The sequence below is a fragment of the Lycorma delicatula genome, chromosome 1 (genome assembly GCF_047948215.1).
Source record: "Lycorma delicatula isolate Av1 chromosome 1, ASM4794821v1, whole genome shotgun sequence".
Taxonomy (NCBI): domain Eukaryota; kingdom Metazoa; phylum Arthropoda; class Insecta; order Hemiptera; family Fulgoridae; genus Lycorma; species Lycorma delicatula.
In genome coordinates, this window is record NC_134455.1 from 311,065,449 (window position 1) to 311,086,316 (window position 20,868).

General features: G+C 29.6%; 1 protein-coding gene across 3 annotated transcripts in view; it reads left to right on the forward strand.

The window, feature by feature from the left end:
- Rab32 (RAS oncogene family member Rab32) overlaps positions 1-20,868 on the forward strand; it is a 92,689-nt gene that overhangs the window by 57,544 nt on the left and 14,277 nt on the right. The window contains exon 2 of one of the 3 annotated variants that reach the window (XM_075381596.1): positions 2,452-2,543. The exons of the other annotated variants lie outside the window; for them this stretch is intronic. Within the exon in view, the coding sequence (XP_075237711.1) occupies positions 2,493-2,543 (51 nt within the window). The 5' untranslated portion in view covers positions 2,452-2,492. The remainder of the gene's footprint in view (positions 1-2,451; positions 2,544-20,868) is intronic. 3 annotated transcript variants of the gene reach the window in all.

Here is a 20,868-nt window from a genome sequence, read left to right on the forward strand (position 1 = left end):
GAGTGTAAATGAAGAATAGTCTTGACAGTCTCAGTTCGACCATTCTTGAGATGTGTGGTTAATTGAAACCCAACCACCAAAGAACACCGGTATCCACGATCTAGTAATCAAATCTGTGTAAAAATAACTGACTTTACTAGGACTTGAATGCTGGAACTCTCAACTTCCAAATAAGCTGATTTGGGAAGATGCGTTCACTACTAAATCAACCCAGTGGTTTTATAAAATTAAGCTAACCATACTTAACCTAACAAACAAGTATGATTCTTTATGTCACAAAACTAGCAACAAAATTAAAATGCACTGAAAATCTTTTTTTCTATTCATTGCAGGTCATTTATTCATTACACTAACAGTGTAATGTGTAATCAGTGTAAGTGTTCTCTCAACAAGGAGTTTCAAAGATTGGGGTTTCCTTAAATTTCTCAAGAGTATTTTCTCTAATTGCAGATTTGAACTTTCATATCAGCACTTTTTCAAGAAAATGTTTTTGTATGAACAATGTTTTTTTTTTTTAATTTTTCTTTTTTCCTATAGAAAATTCTTTTTTAAAGTTACATTTTCCTTTCAGGAAAGGCAAACTTTCAGAAATATGGAATAAAATAAACCATCTAACACAGCCCTCTCCAATGAAAATCTAAAATACAGATTTTAAATTGTAGATATAGAAATTATATCTGTAATTTTCATTTACAAAAAACAAAAATAATAAATAATAGGCATAACTCATAAACATCTTGTTTTTAACATTTACTCATAATAAAATGGTACTTTAGTCTTTGACATGGAAATCTATAAAATATAGTGTATCCTCCTTATTCATAGGTATTATATAGTATATTTAAAACCAAATTATTTGTTTGTTTATCCAATCTCTTAAGTAAATTTCATTATAATGTCTCACTTATCTTATATGTTAGGAAAAAATAGATATGATGGATCCCACTTACCTTGAAAACCAAATAACATTAGTAATGTTGCCTGGATTTTGTTTTGAAACTGTTATAAAATTTCTAGGTTACTGTTGGGAAGGTAGTTCTTTAACACTGAATCCTATTAGTTTAGATTAGTATAAAAATTGTTTATAACTATGCCAACTTTTTTCTCTTTACCTAGTAGATATTTCCATATTAAAATTTGATTAAATTTTTTTTTATTTTTCCTTTTTGATTTATTATTATGAAGATAATATTATCATAAGTTCCTTTAAGTTTTTCATTAACTCTTTGTTTATATTTCAAAAGGAATAGTTTTTATTATTTCAAAATAAACCTTTTAAAAGCAAAGTAATTTAATGGCACCATAATATGATATTTGTGATAAAAATAGTTTATTTATTTAACTTTTATTTAAACTTTACTTTTATAAGATTGCATTATTAATGTAGATATATTATATAAACAAAATTATTCACCACCAAACAAACAAATAATTTAAATTTTAGAACAAGTCTAACCTGACATAGAATTTGTGTAAGGGAAAATGTATTATTTAGTTTAATATTAAAAAATTATTTAAAAATTTCAGAACAATAATATCTTCATTCTAATAATATTTATAAGATAACAATTATTTACTCAATAGTTTCATGTTTACAAAATACTCAGAAATATTTTTCATTATGTAATATAGCTGCTTGTTTACAATTATAACAATTTATAGTAAAAATTTTATGTGTGTACACACATGTGCATGTGTGTTGGTTATGTGTTAAGTAATTAGAGGAGTTTGATTTCCAAATAGCATGATTAATTTTGAACAGATAAAGATAATATCATCAAGTATAATTTTACCCAGCATTGACTTCATAACGTATTCAGATGAAAATCACAAAACTTCCTTCTATATTTAGAGTAATGTAACTTTTAAAGCAATTCTAGTGTTGCAGAATACTTTTTTCAACAAAATATTAACATTATGTATTTTATAAGCCATTAATATAATTAATACAAAATATTTATAAAATATATAGTATATTCCATTGTATTTAGATATGAGATGTTTTTTAATCTTGAGAATAGCTTTCAAGCATGACTTTTTCCTATGTCCTTTAACCAATTTGTTTGTTACAAACAAATTGGTTACTTCTACAAAATGGTTAAAGGACATCAGTTAAATCCATTTGCTGCAACAAAAATACTATAATTTTTATTTTTACTTTAATCAGCTTAATCCTGTTTAAAAAATATTTTTTTGGGGAAAAATGTTTTTAAAATTTATATCTCCATTTTAAATCAGGTCTCATGTGATTTAGTACTGCTTGTAGGATCAACTCCCTTTTCAGAATTACCCACATAGCATATCTCGGTCACTACCAAGCAATAGTAGAAGTTAACAGTTTTTTTTTTTTTTTTTTTTTTTTTTGGCCTACATGCCCTCTCAAGAATAAGTAATACATCATATGTAACAGATATAGACTCAGTTACAACAAAAATGTTTTATTTTTTTCAGACCTGATATTTCATAGGTAGTATCTTCAACCCACCAGAATAATGATACCTACAATTATTCCAACTGTTAATTATTATTCAAAAAATCATTGGGTAAGTAAAATAGCTTAACCAAACAGTTGACTTTTCATAACACTGGATATTATGATTAAACATTCATTCAGATTAAATATTCTCTTATCATGCCACATAGTGATGTAAGGCAAATCACTTGCAGTCTTTGCATCATAGTTGAGTTTTAAGAAAGTAGACTCTCCATCTATACGTTAATTTAAACGTTAATCTAATTTTTTTTGTTTTTATGATCCAATGGTTATTAAAACCCTGAAAACACAACATAACAAGGGTGTAAAGGCCCTTACTATTTTAAAATCCTTCTAGCCATTTTTTATGAAATTTGTTCAAAACAAAAATTCTCTGTGATGAAAATTAAACCGCACATTGAAAGGTCTATTAAACATAATATGACAAGGGTGTAAAGGGCCCTTGTCATTTAACATCACACAGAACACTCACAACAAAACATCAAGAATTACATATCCAGATTATCATATTAATAAAATATTTAAAAAAATGATTTTACGCAAAAATAAAAATATTCATCCATTCGTTAAAATTTGTCAAGGCATATAAAATGAGCTTCATCTTAATGCCTATCACCAAGGTTTCCCCTGAGGCCATCCCTTTTTGTTCCTCTTCTCCATCTTCCTGAGGGCCACGATGTCAAATTCGGAAGTACCTGAGGCCTCTGAGATCGATCCTTCAGTTTCTCCAGAGGAAATCACATAGGATCTCCTACTGCCAGCATCAGATGACAGTAGATCCTGTGGTGCGGTGAGAAGTACATCAAAGTCCAAACTGGATATACTCACCGGTAGAACATGTTGGGCACCCAAAGTCCTAGCCCTCTCTGCTAAAGGCATTAGATATTTTGGGGTAGAACATGTTGGGCACCCAAAGTCCTAGCCCTCTCTGCTAAAGGCATTAGATATTTTGGGGGCTCCATTTTTGTTTTTTCTAAATCTTTTTTTGTAAGATTTTCACCTCTATCTTGTCACTTCCCAGCATGGGGATTTTAGTAATTTAGATTTTTTGATCAGGCTTCTTTTCTTGCCTGCATTCACTGTCCATCTTCAAAGGTTCATTTCTCAAAGGAGACAAACTCTTTTCCTTAATAGCTGGTGTTTTCTTCTCTTGATTTAAGCTACCCTCTCTAGTTGGACGTTTTCTAAGTTTGTTAACGATAATACATTCAACCATACTTGCTAATGCTGCAGCCAGTTCCGCAATCATATCATTTGTAGTGAAGGAAGCTGCAGGAGATGACACAACTTGTGCATATGATATTGTCGTCAACAATCTATTTTTTACAATTTTCTTTGCTTCCACGTAGCTCACTTTTTGAATGATCTTAATCTCTTGGATTGCTACCTCTTCATTATATATATTGGACAATGTCTAGATCTTGCTGAATGATTCCCCTGACAATTGATGCAGACAGGTGGATTCCTGCATGGGTCATCAGGATGGAGCGGCTCACCACAAACACAGATCTGTTTCCTAGTGCAATGTGTCACTGTATGTCCACACTGCTGACATCCACAGCATCACAATGGTGTTGGGACAAACAGATGGACATCTAGACTGTGAAAGCCAGCCTTTATCTTCTCTGAGCATTTTGGCTTATTGAATGTCAATACCTCTGACATGGAGGGTGTACTTCTCCACTGCGCCAGGTGTTCAATTGATGATAAGCTATAACTCCCTGTTCACTGAGTTGATTGACCATCTCCTCTTCGGTATAGTTCAACAAGTCCCTGCATACAACTACACCCTTCGATGTATTTAAGGTTCCGTGTGGTGATACTTCAACATCTAATAGTCCAATCTTCTTCGCCTTTAATAACCGTGAGGATTGTAAATCATTGACTGTTTCAATGAAGAGTCCTACTGCAGTCTTCCTTACATGATTCACCAGCACCTTCCATGATGCCATGAGCTATCACGAAAGGGCTGGTTTTCAAAAATCGCCATCCTTCTTCTGTATGACTAAATATTTTAGTACTGAACCACTATTCTTTGGTCTAAACTTACAAGTTTCCTTCTTCTTTCCCAGATATATAACCTCTTCTTTATCACTAAATTCTACACTCTTCTCTTCGCCTGTGAAGACAAAGGCTTTCCAGAACAATAGTTTTTATGTGGACCCTCTGCCACAGATGTTGTGGAAGTTGAAAAATCCATAACCTATATTTTCGCCAGTCTACATATCACGAGATGCAGGCAGAGAGACAGTTGGGGGTGCCCCGGATCATAAACCCTGCACAAATGTATACCCTGCACAGATCATAGACCTCCCACAAATTTAACCCAGGCTGAGGAGTCAGGTACTGCCTGACCCACGATACCGACATCCTAGGGCTCGCATATAGCAATAAGGGCTCCGATACCCTTACCCATGGGACAATCCCTGCCAAGAGCCGAAGCGACTTAACGCTGGACGGCGCAAGAGTTCGGCAGAGCAAGCTCGCATCAACCCATCCTCAACCCGGCTCCACAACCGAGAAGTGGGATGGACACTCCCCGTTCAGTTTCCGACCAATCCAGCTGCAACCAGCTCGGGATCGCCAGTCCCGTACACCACAGGGAGCTCCTCAGCAAGACCATTTTCTCGTTGGCCGATATGAGTAAAAGTATCGAAGTATCACATCTTTGCTCGCCCTGACCAGTGCATAGATGTTTTTGCACGAACGGTTGGCTTTATCCGGGACATTATTAATTTGTCCCGGACATTATTAATATTATTTATTTTTTTTTGTTATACGGGCATCGAACCAAATAACTTCGCAATACCGACATTATTAAAAAATTACCATACCCATAGATTTTTTTTTTCTTTTATTTTAAGCACCCCCGCGACAACTGGAACCCCCATTAAGCATTACATCAGTCGCCCCAGGATGCCGTGGCAGTTGACTGTCCCCCTATAAATTGCCCTGTATTCGACCGCCTGTTCAGGACGGCCAAAGAATCCCTCGGCGGGGAGGCTGCCCTTCCCGGTCCTGACCTACCTGGCTCCAGGCATGACTTGCGCATATCCTTTGCCCCGCAATTGTCCACTCTCAATTGTTCCTCATGCCATCATCGGATACGCCCTGATGCCTCGACGCCACGACTCCCCCATTCTCCCAACTCTTGCGTGCAGGCGAGCCCGGGCGTCCTAGGCAACAGGGCTACCTCCCGGCTTCATACGTGCCTAGCTTCAAGACCCGCTTTTTTTTATCCATAAAATTAACTACTTCATTTAGAGATTCCTTAACACAGCGTGAATTTGCTGATAGACTTGTTAATAGTCCACTGGCATGCAGATACGCAACTATTTTTTCCTTATTTCCATTTTTCAAGTCGGTTGCAATATTATTTCTTAGACCGAAACCCCTTTCTGAGATCCTCATATATGGTACACTCTTCTATTAGATGCTTGACTGTAAGTGCTTTATTCACCGCACATTAGTCTTTCTTCAACTATTGGGATCTGTCAAATTTTTATCTTTCTTTGGAACTGGAACAACATATGGTCTTTTCCACTGCTGTGGGTACGTTCCATCCTGCCATATCTGATTATATATTTTTAACAATCTACGTTTTGCAGTGGTATTCGGCTGCCTGATCATGACATAATGAATTTCATTCGGACCAACAGTTGTGTTGCCAACTTTCTCCAATGCTTTCATAAGTTCTTCTATTTTTAAACGTACATGGTACGAATAATTCGGATCACTTCTTAGTTTCCGGATGTTCTGGTCATCTAGGGATGATCAAGTTTCCGGATGTTCTGGGAATATATCTTGATGCCGAGTCAAATATGCCGTTATTTATAGCATCGATATTGGCTTCAATAACTCCAGTTGTTTCAGGTAGTATCTTACTAGCTGTGAAGTTCGTCCAGTTTGCCATATCAAAGATCCATCTTTTGAAGATCGGACATATTTTCCTTGTAACATCAGTTACAAGTTGCACCGAGAAATGATCACTTCTGTACAGATATTCTGAAACTTGGTAAAAGTACCTCGCTTCTATCGATGCACTTATAAGTGCAACATCTGTACAGGACGTCGATCCATTTCTGGCGTTGTAAGACATTCTGAATTATCATTTAAGATAATGAAATCAGAATTCGGTAGGAACTTTTCCAGTTCTCTTCCGTGGGGATCTACTCAATCCGACCCACAAAGAGAATTTTTTGCATTAAAGTCCCCCATCAGTAGTTTAGGTGGGGGAAACTGAGCAGTTAACCATGTTGTCATCCTCCCGCCAATCAAAATTCGGCAAGTATATGTTGCGGATAGTGATCAGCAGTGGATTCTTCATCTGATTGCGACCGCTTGCAGATTTGTGTTTATTTCAACCGCTTTGGTGGTAGTTCTAGTCGATGTTAATATCCATCTCTAACTCATATATTTGGCGGTTGATCTCGCCGAAATGTACTGCATCTTCTTAACTGGAAATTTTCATGTCGGTTGAAATGTGTTTCTTGCAGGCATATACAAATTGGCTCTACATCATGTACCAACCGCTGGAGCTCATGGATGTTTAACAAATATCCATTGATAATCCATTGACGAATCGACTCACTAATTTTTTTAATTATTTAATGTCTGGGTTTGCCTTTCGGCCATCCTTTTCCATTTTTTGAACAGATTCATTCTGAAAGCCCTGAAAACTCAGGGCCTTTCTCAGGCAGGGGAGACAGGCCCCCTTGTATGGTTTTTTTGTGGCCTCTGTGGTTTAGAGGCCACCTTGGTTGCTTCATGCCCTTCACCATTTCTTCTCATGTTTAACCTGCGGCATTCCATCACTCCTTGTGGTGTCAATTCCTCAACTATTTCCTGCTCTGTGCAATTCAGCAGATCCCGACAGAGCACAACACTCTTTGATCTATTGAGTGTGCTGTGCGGATCAACATACAGCAAATTTGACAATATTTTTAAGTCCTAGGATGTTCTGTGACTGTGAATCATAAATACATAAATCATGTTTTTTTTTTCCTGATTTCTTTAACTGGGCCTTTGGCCATTTACTTATTTCTCAAGCAATAAGAAAAGTACTTACTCTCGAAAAATTACCATCATCTCGCGTAATTACCAGATACTTTGGTTTTGGTACATTGTTCTTCAGTAGAGCTCTTTGTAAGCTCTTAGCCACATTTTCTATCCCTCTTGACTCAAAGCTCTTTCTCAGTTTCATCTCAGGTGAAACAGCTGGTTCTAGACGAGGGTGTTTATATAAATAAATCCCTGTCACATTTGGTGATTGTTCAATTTGCATGATCTTTAATCGCTTCTGTAGAAACTCTTTGTAGAAAGGTTAGCCATCGGGGTTCACCCCCATTCTTGGACTACCAACCCTGGTAGTCCAAGATGATATGCTAGTTCCAGTGGAACTAGCATATGTCCTGGCAGAGAGCAGATGCGCAATCTCTGCACTGACTCCAGGCCCCTACACATTGTAGTTTTTTGGGCTCCCATGCACTGACATACATGTTCACCTTAGCTACATGCTTGCCATTGCAGAGGGCATGTGGACAGTGGAAGGGCCTCCATTGCATCTGCAATTACTTCGTCCCTGCCCACCATATCACCAGCTCTAAGGCGACGTGAATCTATTTCCTTAATCGTTTTAATTTTCATATCTGCAGGTGGCCAAAAAACCCACACCTTGTAGAATAGCCTGTAGGTGGAGTTCAGGTGGAAGAAAATTCCATCTCCGAGGAAAACACTCGGGGCCTCGTTAGCCAGCATTATGAATAGTGCTTATGTACAATTGTTGCCGCCCTGAACGTGGAACATAGATGTTATGTTCCAGACATGAGCATTATCTACCTCAGGGCATTATATCATTTTATTTTTATTATTATAAAGTAAAAATAATACTATTATTATTACAATTTTATTTACAAAGCGTAATCATAAATAATTTTTTCATGACAACCAGACAGAGAATTTATTTTTTATTTCTTGATATAATATTTAACATAATATTTATTAAATGTTTTTTCCACTTACTAATTTAATGTTTTGTAGTAAATAGATCTCTTAATCTTTTAAATTGATTGAAAGATAGGTAAGTTTTTATTTCTTATAAATCACTTATAGTTTTGTGTGTTTTCGGTTCAACAAGAATATTGAGAGAATAACAAACATAAATATTTCTTATAAATACATTTTATTACTCTAAAAATCTATGAAATAAAACAATTAATAAATATTAAATATATGTAGCATACAAAATAGTAATTCAGATAAAAAGACAAAATTGATTTAATGACAAATTATAAATACCAAAATTCAGTCCATTTTATTAAAAATGTTACAATGACTCATGGAAACTAATATTGATTATCAATAAGATAGCAATAGAAAAATCCAAATTTCATTTAATACACTTTCTGCAAGTATTATTACTATTACTGTTTACAAAAACCTACCCTGCACTTTATGACTGGATAGAATACTGTCACTTTCAATCCTAATTACAAGTAACTCACTGAACGGCATATTGTTTTCTACCATTTTTCGAAATTGAATAATCATGACCTCACCAATTAAGATATTGTTATGAGAGAATAAATTCAGTCATTACCAATGTTACAGAAAGTTTCACATTAACATCAACTACATTCAACCATGTTAAGAAAAACCCAAATTTATCTCCAGCATTGTATGGTATGGTTGCAAGTGACAATCACTTGGATAGACCCCTATGGAAGCATTTTGGACACCTACAGAAGAACTTTTAACACAAACACAAAAAAATATTTAAGTGATTTGTAATCAGCTAATTAACTAATGGTTTGTAATCATTTAATCAACTGTAATGACTTTGTTTTATAGAGCTGTAACCCATGTTCAAATTTACTAAAAGTAATAGTTATTTTTAACTAAATATGAATGCTCATATGACTTTCTTCAGACAAACTTTATTAACTATAATTACTCTCACTAATGATCTGAAAATGGAGTTGAACTGCCAAACTATTATTAGTTTGTAGCCTCCTATAATAATGTAGTAAACTTAAAAAAATTATGATTAATTTAATGCAAATAAAATGTATTAATATATTCAAGATGCTCACTTTTAAGTTCTACATGAACATTTTCACATTACAAAATCTTTTATTTGTGTAGTATTATTTCCTTTACATGACAAGATATAATTCACCTCTCATACTATTATAAAGATCACATTTCCTGTTTTTATCAGCAGAGTTCAAGAACCATCAATTGTCATATTTCATTTAATTTAATTATTAACAGTATTTTTTTTAACTATTTTAATTTCAAATTACTGAATCCACAATAATCATATGAACATTAATTTTAACCTAACCTTTGTAGCTAAAATTGTATTGAGATGATATATAAAGAAAGACAATGTAAATAAAACTGAAACGTTTTACTGTGGTTATAAAATAGATAAAAATATATATTCTAACTGAAACAATCCTACATGGGACTAAGAATATATTTTATGAGATGTTGGTTGACGATAATATAGGTTAAAGTAGATTTATGAGAAAATAGGTTATCAGGATAATTTGTGAAAACTGGTTCTGTTTTATATTCCTTGTGTTCATTTAAGAAGTCCCAGTAAAAAGTTATAAAAGCTTAAAATGAGACCAAATAATGTAACTGTTTCTTATGATAAAATAATTTTTGAAACCAAATGGAACATTATGAACTAGAATAGAAATTAAAAAAAAATCTTATTAAGATGCTCAAGTGAGTAAATTAAAAATCTATAATAGCAAAGAAATTGACAGATTATTTTTCAAGGTTAAATTCCAGCTTTAATTTCTGTGTCAATTTAATTCTAGAACCATCATCATTCTGATCCGCTATTTATGGAGATTAAAGTTTTATAAAGCTCTACCTGGAATATCAACATGCTTTTAATTTTTGGTCAAGATTATTAATACTATTTTTAGTTTATTAACAATAAATTGTTATAGCTTATGTATAAACAACACTTGCATTAAACTATCCTTATCTGCAGTATCCTTATTTGCTTGTATCCTTATTTGCTGATGCATTAGACTAATGCATATCCTTATTTGCAGTATACAATTAAAAACACATAATAACAGAGAGAAAATATGAATTTAAACAGTAGAAATAATCTTGGTTTTCAAAAATTTTCCACATAAACAACATTTTCATCCTTCAAAGATTAAGAAAGGATAATTTAATTGAAATTCATCCTCTCTTTATTGGTAAATTATTACTTCAAAAACTGAATATATTTTTAACAGTATTTGAATTGTTCAATAATAAAAAAAATATTTGATTGACTACAGAAAATATTTATGCAATATAATACCAGTTATCCAGATTCTGTCCAAATGTAGACATCTGTATTATCAAGACTAATGCAGCATGCAGTATCAAATTATTTTAAATACATACTTATATAATTTTTTATTTTTTTATTTAAAGTTCAGAAGACCATTTTCTTTTGTAATTTTAAACCAATTTCTTTTATTTAAAGTTTGCATAATATTATGAAATGCACACAAGGTTTAGATTTTTCATATTTATTCATCAGTAAATTAAGAGTTTAGCTACAGATTAGATGACTTTTCACACAAGCATAAGTTTTTGCACCCATAATACAAATTGCAGTTGTCCATCCCTCATTTAAAGAAATGTGAATGACATATTAAGTTTATTGTAGACCAATTTCTTATTTTATAAGTTTATTTTTTACTTCAAAATTGATCTTATTAATGAAATTTGTATTTAACATTATTAAGTAGATTAAAGATTATTTCAAATAAGTTTTTATATTATAACTTCATAGTTACTGTGATATTTAATTTATATGACTTTAGGGATTATCCGGATTTTAATTCATCTGAATCACATCCTAATAAAATCTGGAACAGCAGGTTTACACTGTTTAAAAAATAAAAACAGATCATAATTTCCAAAATTTTACATTGAATTATAAAACAACAAAATCACTAATATTTATGTAGAATCGTATAAAACTGAAACAACTTAATAATATTAAAAAAATATAAAAATATGAAAAAAAAAAGTTTTAATATATGTAACAATTCATCTGGGGATATTAGAGTAAGTGAAAATAATTTATATAATATAATGAATATCTGATTGTATCATAACTGGTATTATGATACAATATGTTATGATACAATCACCTTACTCAGATTTCATGAGAAGTCATTTCCAGTATAATATAATAGCTTGTCTATGCACTGATATAAAAAGGACATATACTAGTTATCACCACACCTTAGTATTAACATGTTATCATAAAAATTATATAAATAAACTACTTCTTTTTATTAATCTGAAAGTTAAAAAAATAAATAAAATGTTAGTTTAAAAAGAAATATTTTTAGTGTACTATCCAGTTGCAGTCTTTTTAGGTGAATGAACTGATATACCACACTATTATACTTTGATTACTTAAATGATTTTCAAGATAAAGATAGGTTAACAAACCTACAAAAATAAACTATTTAGGAATTCAGTCAATGAAAACTTAAAAATTGCTTTACTCCAAAAATATTTCTCACTGTATACATAGTTACAAACTCAAAACAAAAGTAGTTAAAATAAATGAAGCGTAAATTGATTAGTTTTTATTTTCAAAATTAACTTTATATCTTTTGAGGATATCAGAAATTAGTATTTGTCAAAACCCTTAATAAGTGAAGTTACTGTGAACTTTTGACTACATACATTTTTTTTAGACTACATTTTAATATTTCTATTAGAAAGCTACAAAAACTAAACAAGTTTTTTATTTTATAAAAATTATTTATTTTTATTTACAAACACGTTCTAATATATGCTAAATTATTATTAATATTTTAGACTTTTTTGTAATAACACAAAAAGATAAAAAGAATTATTTAGAAGTAAAATTTCTATAAATATGTCACTAACTGGTAGAAAAACTAATAAATTGTTGTACCTGAGGAGAACAAACTTGTAAAATATGCCAAACTTAACATTTACATATGAATAATATGTGCAAATTAATTTACAAATGTGTGAAATCATAAACTTATGATTCCATTTGTTTTGATCATTTTAGACAATTTATTGTCATAATAAATATAACAAATTTAAACAGTTAACTTTTTCATTACAATTGATTGAATTTTTCTTAATTCAATCAATCCTATCATTGTATTAATCTTATCATTGTACAATATAATCACAAAAATCCTATTAAAATATTTACCCACATTAATTTAAACACCTGAGCTTCTTAAGTAATACCCATTTTATTACGAGTATTATTAACTTAGCCAGTACGTTGCAATGTCATCACAAATTAATTAATTTATCAAACTTTTATCACTAACACATTAACAGGTTAAATATTTAAAATTAATGCATTTTTGAAAAAATATTACTCTTTCTGCAACTGTATGTGCAGTCAAAACTTACTTTAAATAATCAATGGTACAGTAAATTTTATTAAATTTTTTGTCACTAGTTATTTATTCTCATGATCTTTACCAATATTTATTATTCCTACATTCTCAATTATCTTTGCTAATGAATTTCAATTTAACCTTCTCAGATTGTTTTTACATTTACTTTAAGTATCAGGTTAATCCCAGTTTTCTTAAATATAGCTCACTAATTAAGTATTTTTACAAGATCTGTCCCAAACTTCTCTCTTTGAGTCTGCCTTTAAATATTTTGTAATCGGTAAAATGGTCAAAAAAGGAATTATTAACTTAACAATCATTATTTAAAAATGACTGATAGAAATTACATCACTGCTTACTTGATGTAAAAGTGATGTAAGGAACTATAAAAAGTGTTTGAGTTTGTTTAAATTGTTAGCAATAATGCATACACAACATATTAGCAATACTCATAATATCAATATATATATCGTATGGTTTTACAAGTAGACAAAAGTATACACAATCAGATGGAAATGTCCAAATTTGACAACCAGTCCAGAGCACTCAGAGTCACTTGATTAGAGTTACTAGATCACTATCAAACACTCCAAGTGGGCACTGCATAACAATATCTTTCATTGTCTACTCCTCCATTCCGCAATTGCCATCAGCACACCTCCCTTGACCCATCTTAATGCAGTTCAGCATGAACCAGGTTTGGCACACTAGTTGGAATCACTCATCCTTTGTTGTCTCTTGAACCAGGTGAGCATTGTTGGCTGGACGTTCATTCCGGCATTGTTGCCACCTGGAGGCCACATTAACAGAATTGATACTTTCTAAATAAATCAGACCAGGGCGGTTTGCGTGACCCCAGCCGAGTTGTTGGTAGATCTTGTAGGGCATCGTACAAGGGAGAGTTCTTATGAGAAGTGATCCTCTTGAGTCAAGTCTACCTTAGCTGCTTTCCTCCTCAGATCTTGTGGACCAATATTAGCCAGGACAAGCAACCACTGAATGCGAGTAGATCTTGGAGTACCAGTGATAATTCTCATGGCTTCTTTGAGCTGCAGATCAATCTTTGTTATGTGGGTGCTGTTTTCCCACACAGGGGCGCAATATTCAACAACCGAATACACAAGAGCGAGTATTGATAATATCAGTTCCTTCCATAATGTACATTAAATATTTTAGAAAATAATGAAGGAAATGATACTTTTTACAAAGCTACTGATATAAAGCATCTTATAATTAAAATTTAATTATCTTTTGACACTGGATCAGGGATCAACTGAGTCACAAAAATAAACACATTTACTTGTCTAATGAATTCAAATTAACCATTTTAGTGCATAATTTACTTTCTTATTTGTGTCTTTCTTTTTTTAGATTTTATTTTTAATGTAAAAATTTATCTTGAAACCTACTAGACTTCTTGAAAATATAAAGGTTTAATTGATATTAAAACAAATTTCAGTTACATCACATGAATTAAGAACTAAAAAATGAATCATTATAGAATTTTCTTTGAAAAAAAAAACTATCTTCTTTCCTTCAAATCAGAACAATATTGTAACTGATAGTTAAAAAATACTGTAATTACTTTGTATAGTGCCAAAGGTGTTTAGATTATGTTTTAATTTTGACACTTATTTATACATACATAAATTTTTTATTAAGAGATAAAAAAGGACACAAATTATCCTAATAGGAAAAGGAGGTGCTTTGAACCATTATGAGTGTATCAAAATATTTTTTAAAAATAATTATATAAAAACTCACCAGCCAATCATTTTAATATAAGTAAATAAATTAATGAACAATTGGGTTCAGTGTGAAATAAACACAATAGTTCTTTAATAATTCTTTATATCTTATAGAATTCATAATTAAAATCCTTTATAGATTTATAATTCTTTTTCCTTTAAATAAGGATAAATAATCATTATTAAGAATTAATAATTAAGAATTGTTTATAAATAAACAAATGCATAAAAAAATTTGTATGTATGAAAGTAATTTTACAAAAGTAAATAAATTTAAAAAATATATTTTTTAAAAATTAAAACATCCATAATCTTATTCTTACTAGAAACAGTATTATTCATTTGCAAGATATTATTTTTTTCTCTTTCAAGAAATAATCTGTTAAAATCTCCCAATTCATTTGATGAATTTTATTTTCTGCCTCTAATTTACTGAAAACATCTTTTTTTTCATTATTTTATTTTTTCATTGATTTGACATTAATTATTGATGGACTCTTCCCAATCTGATAGAAAAATTTTATGAACAATATTTTTTCCTTTTCTTGCTTACATGCTACTTCTCCTTTTAACCAATTTTTGCTTTTTTTAAAGCAATACCACTCCTTTTGATTAAAAGAAAAAAAACTTACAAACTGGCTTCATTTTTACTTTTTTGTATTATCTAAAGCATGATAGATGTATGTGATTCACATCACATGGGGTGATACAACATTTTCTAAATACAGATTCTAATTTTGTCATATTCATTTATATACTTAATCCATAAGTAAAACAAAATATAAAAGAAGTCATTTATTTATTTCAAAAACAACAGATTATTGCCCAACTACAGTTTTTTGATAGTTTAATTTTGTAGTATTGAAAGCTGCCAAGCCTGACCAGAAAAAATTTCCTATTATAATAATAAAGTTACTAAAAAATAACAGGAAATAAATTTCAGTATAAGAATTTTAAGATTCTTGTGTCACAGACAAGCCAGTCCAAAGTATGTCCAAAAAATGATTATATAGCACATGTTACAGTTTTTTGTTGTAGAATTTTATTATTTTAAAAAGAATTTATAGAAATGATGGTTCATGTTTGTATGGAATGATTAAACACGAACGTATAAATTTCTTACCTTATTTAAAATTTTCAAATATAAAAAGTTTATAGAAATATTTTACACTATTTCAGTACTCTCAGAGTAATGTCTCAAAGAAATGAAAACAGTCAAGAAAACAAATTCTAGTTAAAATGCACACACAATTGCCATCTTTTGACTTTCCAAAAAATGAAGGTTTTATGAGACAGTTAGGTCTGAAGAGACTTACTTTTTTTGTAGTAGTGCATAATGTTTCTTTTAAGGTGCAACGAACCCCACCTTTTAATTTTTTTTTTATAATGTCATTTTTAATAAGATTTAGAAACACTTTTTCTGGGTTTATTTTCTATCAAGGATCAGGATTTTTACAGAAAGACCAAACATTGTTGGTCTTGCTATGAAGACCACTTTCCTTATCAGTCTTAAAGTTTGGTGACTCTCCTTCCTAAAACTCATTAAAAAAAAAGTAAAGAAAGTTTTAGTTCTATTATTATCATGATAAATTTTGTTCAATTTATCACAACATTACCATGGTTAGTGTTAGCCATGTGCTACTGAAGCTACGATGTTTAACTTATTTTCTTTTTGTACTAAATTACTCTGAATAGAATGCTGAATGATAAAAACACCATAATTAAAAAAAGGGACTACTTCACAATAATACAATTAATTCATAACTGTCTGATATAATTTTAACAATTAAATACACAACTTCACAAGTCAATTTCATATGTTTTACCGAAATTCAAATTTAAAATAAACATTTATTCAGCCATATTTTACTTTTGTATAAATCATTTTCATATTCAAAACAAAACATCATTTTCAGTATTCAAAAATTTGACTACAACCAGCAATTTTATGACTATGTTTTCAGTTATCCAAGAAATCCTGGTGTTACTCTGACACAATGTTTAACCAAAATTTCGCTAAACAGGTTTAATTTTTTTTTTCTGCATAACCAATGTTTAATGGATCAGTAATAAAAATTTTATCTTAAAAAAATAGAGTCTAATACAGATGAAAATTATTAATTTATTTCTCTAAAATGTTTACCAAGCAATCTAGTTTTAACTTCTTCAGATAAAAATGTATGATAGATACGCTATAAGAGTTTTGCACTGTTAAACCAAATATTAACAGTCCATTAAATTTTTAAATATTTTCATCAAATATTGGAAATAAAGTAACTTAGTTTATCTTTAGATCTGAAAAATTTGACTCTATAAAATCTAGTACTAGTCAGTAAATTTAATAAGCTGCTGTTAAATCTTAGGTTATGGTTGGATCTGGATGAGTAGTAGAGTCATAATTTGTTCAGTTTAGAAAGCGGTACCAAACTGTAATTGCATAACAGGTAATAAAAGGTACAGGTAACTGCAGTTTGTTTAGATAACCTTTTTTACTACACATTAACCAAAAAAACTCAATTTTCTTACATGACAGCTCTTCTAGTCTATTAGTTGTATTTAATCCCTTTATTTTTATTTAATTATTATTTAATAATTAATGATAATATTAAACAAACAAAATAATTATTGCTTTGATTTAATGGTTAATCATTAAGTTGTATTTTAAACTACATCTTTAAATAAACAACATGAGATAAAGTTAAAAATAATGGGGAAAAAATAATTATAATTCCTGCCTTTATGGAAGAAAGCAGAACGGACTTTAAGAACTAAAAGGCATTAATTTTAATATATTATTATGGAAACATTTTTTTTAAATTCTAAAAATGAAGGTTCACACAACAGTGGAGGATTCTCAGGATCAGTATGACTTCAGACCAATATCATTAATGATAGGTCACATATTTACAATGAGACAGTCACAAGAATGGCATTATGAATATGGGAAGGATATTAAAATATATATGATAAAGTACAGAGAAAAATCTTGAAATTTATGTTTGAAGCAGATTCCAACCACAAACCTGAAACTGTATAATGGGGCCATAGCTACACATAAATAACATCGTAGATATTGTTAATAAAAGACATTATTATAATACCATTTTCTTTTCCTGTTTAGCCTCCGGTAATTACCTTTCAAATAATACTTCAGAGGATGAATGAGGATGATATGTATGAATGTAAATGAAGTGTAGTCTTGTACAATCTCAGTTCGACCATTCCTGAGATGTATAGTTAATTGAAATTCAACCACCAAAGAACATTGGTAGTATCCAAAATCTAATATTCAAATATGTGTAAAAATAATTGACTTTACTAGGACTTGAATGCTGGAACTCTTGACTTCCAAATCAGCTGATTTGCAAAGACACGTTCACCACTAGACCAACCTGGTGGGTTATTATTATAATACCTAACACATTAAATTTAATTCCCCTTTTTTTACCTTTTTTTATGATACAAGCAGATTATTTTGCTTTACAAAAGTATCAAAAATTTCAACATATAAGAAATTAAGTAAATATTTCATTTCATTTTTCTCTATCTTTTAAACATTTTCACTTTTATTTATTGTAAGTTATAATGTGCTACAAAAATACTCATATTACAAATAAAAAGAAAAAATAGTAAAACTGAATTCTGTATATTACACTAATCAGCTGCTAGAATGAATTTTAAGAAAACATTTATTGTTGTAGTATTAGTATGATAATTATTAAAATTCTTTAATCTATAATATAGCTTCATTAGAAAACAAAATATGAATTATTATGTAATTATGTTGTTTCGTTACTTTAAATATGTAAATGTTACAATATGCTACAAATCTACTTCATATAATAATCTGGTTAATGAAATAATTTTCTCTGGTAAAATGCTATTTATTATTCCATTAACCCAGTATTTTGACAGTAACTTCTGATGTCAGTTGTTTATTTCTATGTTAGTACAATAGCAATATTAAAACAAGTAAATAAAAACATTGTTGTTTCAATTTAAAAATATATATAAACATTTTAAAATTCTAAGGCAAGCATAACATAATATTAAAATAATATGTTAGGCATTTCAACAAAATAGTTTATATTTTTTTTATGATAAAATGACAGTACTTTGTAGAATAAATAACATTAATCAGGTGTTAATTAATAATTTTTGGCCAAGCAGTTTTAAATTAAGACATTATGACTGTAACCATAATTTTTCTGCCAAAACAGAACTTTGTAATAACACAAACAACCATAATTTTTAGAGCAAAAGTAATATTAAAACTGAATATATAAATCAGTCATCTAATGTGTATGTAGTGTTTAAACAAAATGCTTTACTGTAATGAAATTTAAATTTTCACTTAATAACTGAAGTATTATTAAATTTCTGTCACTATTTTTAATAAATTATGACCCATTTAAAAGATCTTCAAACAAATATATTTAAAATTATATTAAATACTTTTCTTTCATATAATAAATACTATACAGAGTTTTTAAATAAAAAATTAATGTACACAAGCATTATAATAATTGTGTACAAACATTATATACTCAAATAATTTCAATCAATACCTTTTAAATTATTTTATTTTGTATTTTATTTATATATTATTCATATAATTGTTATTAACGCTGCCATTAGGAAGCGCTCTTTCATTTATTATAAATTTGTGAATATGCAATCCTAGTTTCCCTCGATTCTTCCAGGAAATGTTTGAGTCAATTCTTGTTTTTATTTATAGATTAACACATCAACTCATTCCTAACATGATCTAAATATGTAATCATTTATTGATCTGAATAAAATATCTATTTATTAAGCTAATCCTTCTCAAAATATAATATACAATTTAAATTGCATTCAGTTTAACATCTTTAATTTTTATTTGCACTTGTAGAAAAGATCAGCTTCATTGACTACATTTTTACAAAGTAATATTGATTTCTAGAGCCTTTTTTTCACTTTCCAAATGTGAATTTAGGCAGATATTTTTTAGAAAGTAGCTTTGTATTTTTTTAATTTACTTTATTATAATAAATATCATAATGGAATATTATTAAATATATCTAATCATAAAACATCCAACTTAGAACAGACATTAACAACTTTTATTTGGAACATGCTGTTTATATTCTAGGTGAGAATTTTACATTATAATATGCAGAGTACCTAAAATTTGACAAATTAGTTATTTATCAGTGAAAGAATAATTGTGTTAAAAGTTGACAATTTTTTGTATAAACATAATCTGATGAAAATTCTTCAATACGCGTAATTTAAACATTATGATTCACTTTGTATATTAAATTAACTTTTTTTTTTATTTTGATTGATGAAAATAAATTCAGACTTATAAATTAAAAACTAATTATTAATTGTCGTAAACCACATCTACATTATCTTAAATTTGTAGTTTGATGCTCTTCTCCAATTCTTTCTATCTATACAATGAGTAATAATTTAATCTTAACCTGAATTTATAACTTATGTAACATTAATTTCATGCATCTGTGTCCTACGAATTGTCCCATTTTGGTTAACTTATGTTTACTTTCATCGTGTAATTAATAATAATTTTATTATTTTAAATTTAGGCTAATATTTTATTAGTTTTTCCTTAATTATGAACAAAAAATCTTATCAGTATGTACCAATGTCCTGTTTCTAATTACTTGTAATTTATAATTCAGAAGTGTCTGAAATTTCTGATATCTCTTGCTACTAATATCTGTAAAATAAAATTGATGTATAGGGATGACTGAACAGTCTGATATCAAATGTTTTTTTTTTTTTTTTACTTTATCATTATATACATTTTTTGTTTAATTAAACATTATTCATTCCTTTTAAAATTGAATTATTCTTCTTAAGTATCAAATATTGTTACAATCATGGACAAATATACTGATGAAAATTTTAAAACTGCTAAACTTTAAATGATTATGTATATTTAAAATCATTGCTTTTAAAGTATATTCAGCTATGAATAAGAAATAGAAGTTTTAGTGAACTTTTTGTCAAAATTTCAGTGATTTACTGTGTTATCCCATTATTATGCTTGAAACAAGAATCTAGTAGAAATTCTTGCTCTAGAAACAGGCTCAATTCTAGGAATGAACAGACAATACTAGAACTAAAGCAGAACTAATAACAAGAGAACAAAAAACATTTTACATTCACATTGAGGTGTTTTGATAAC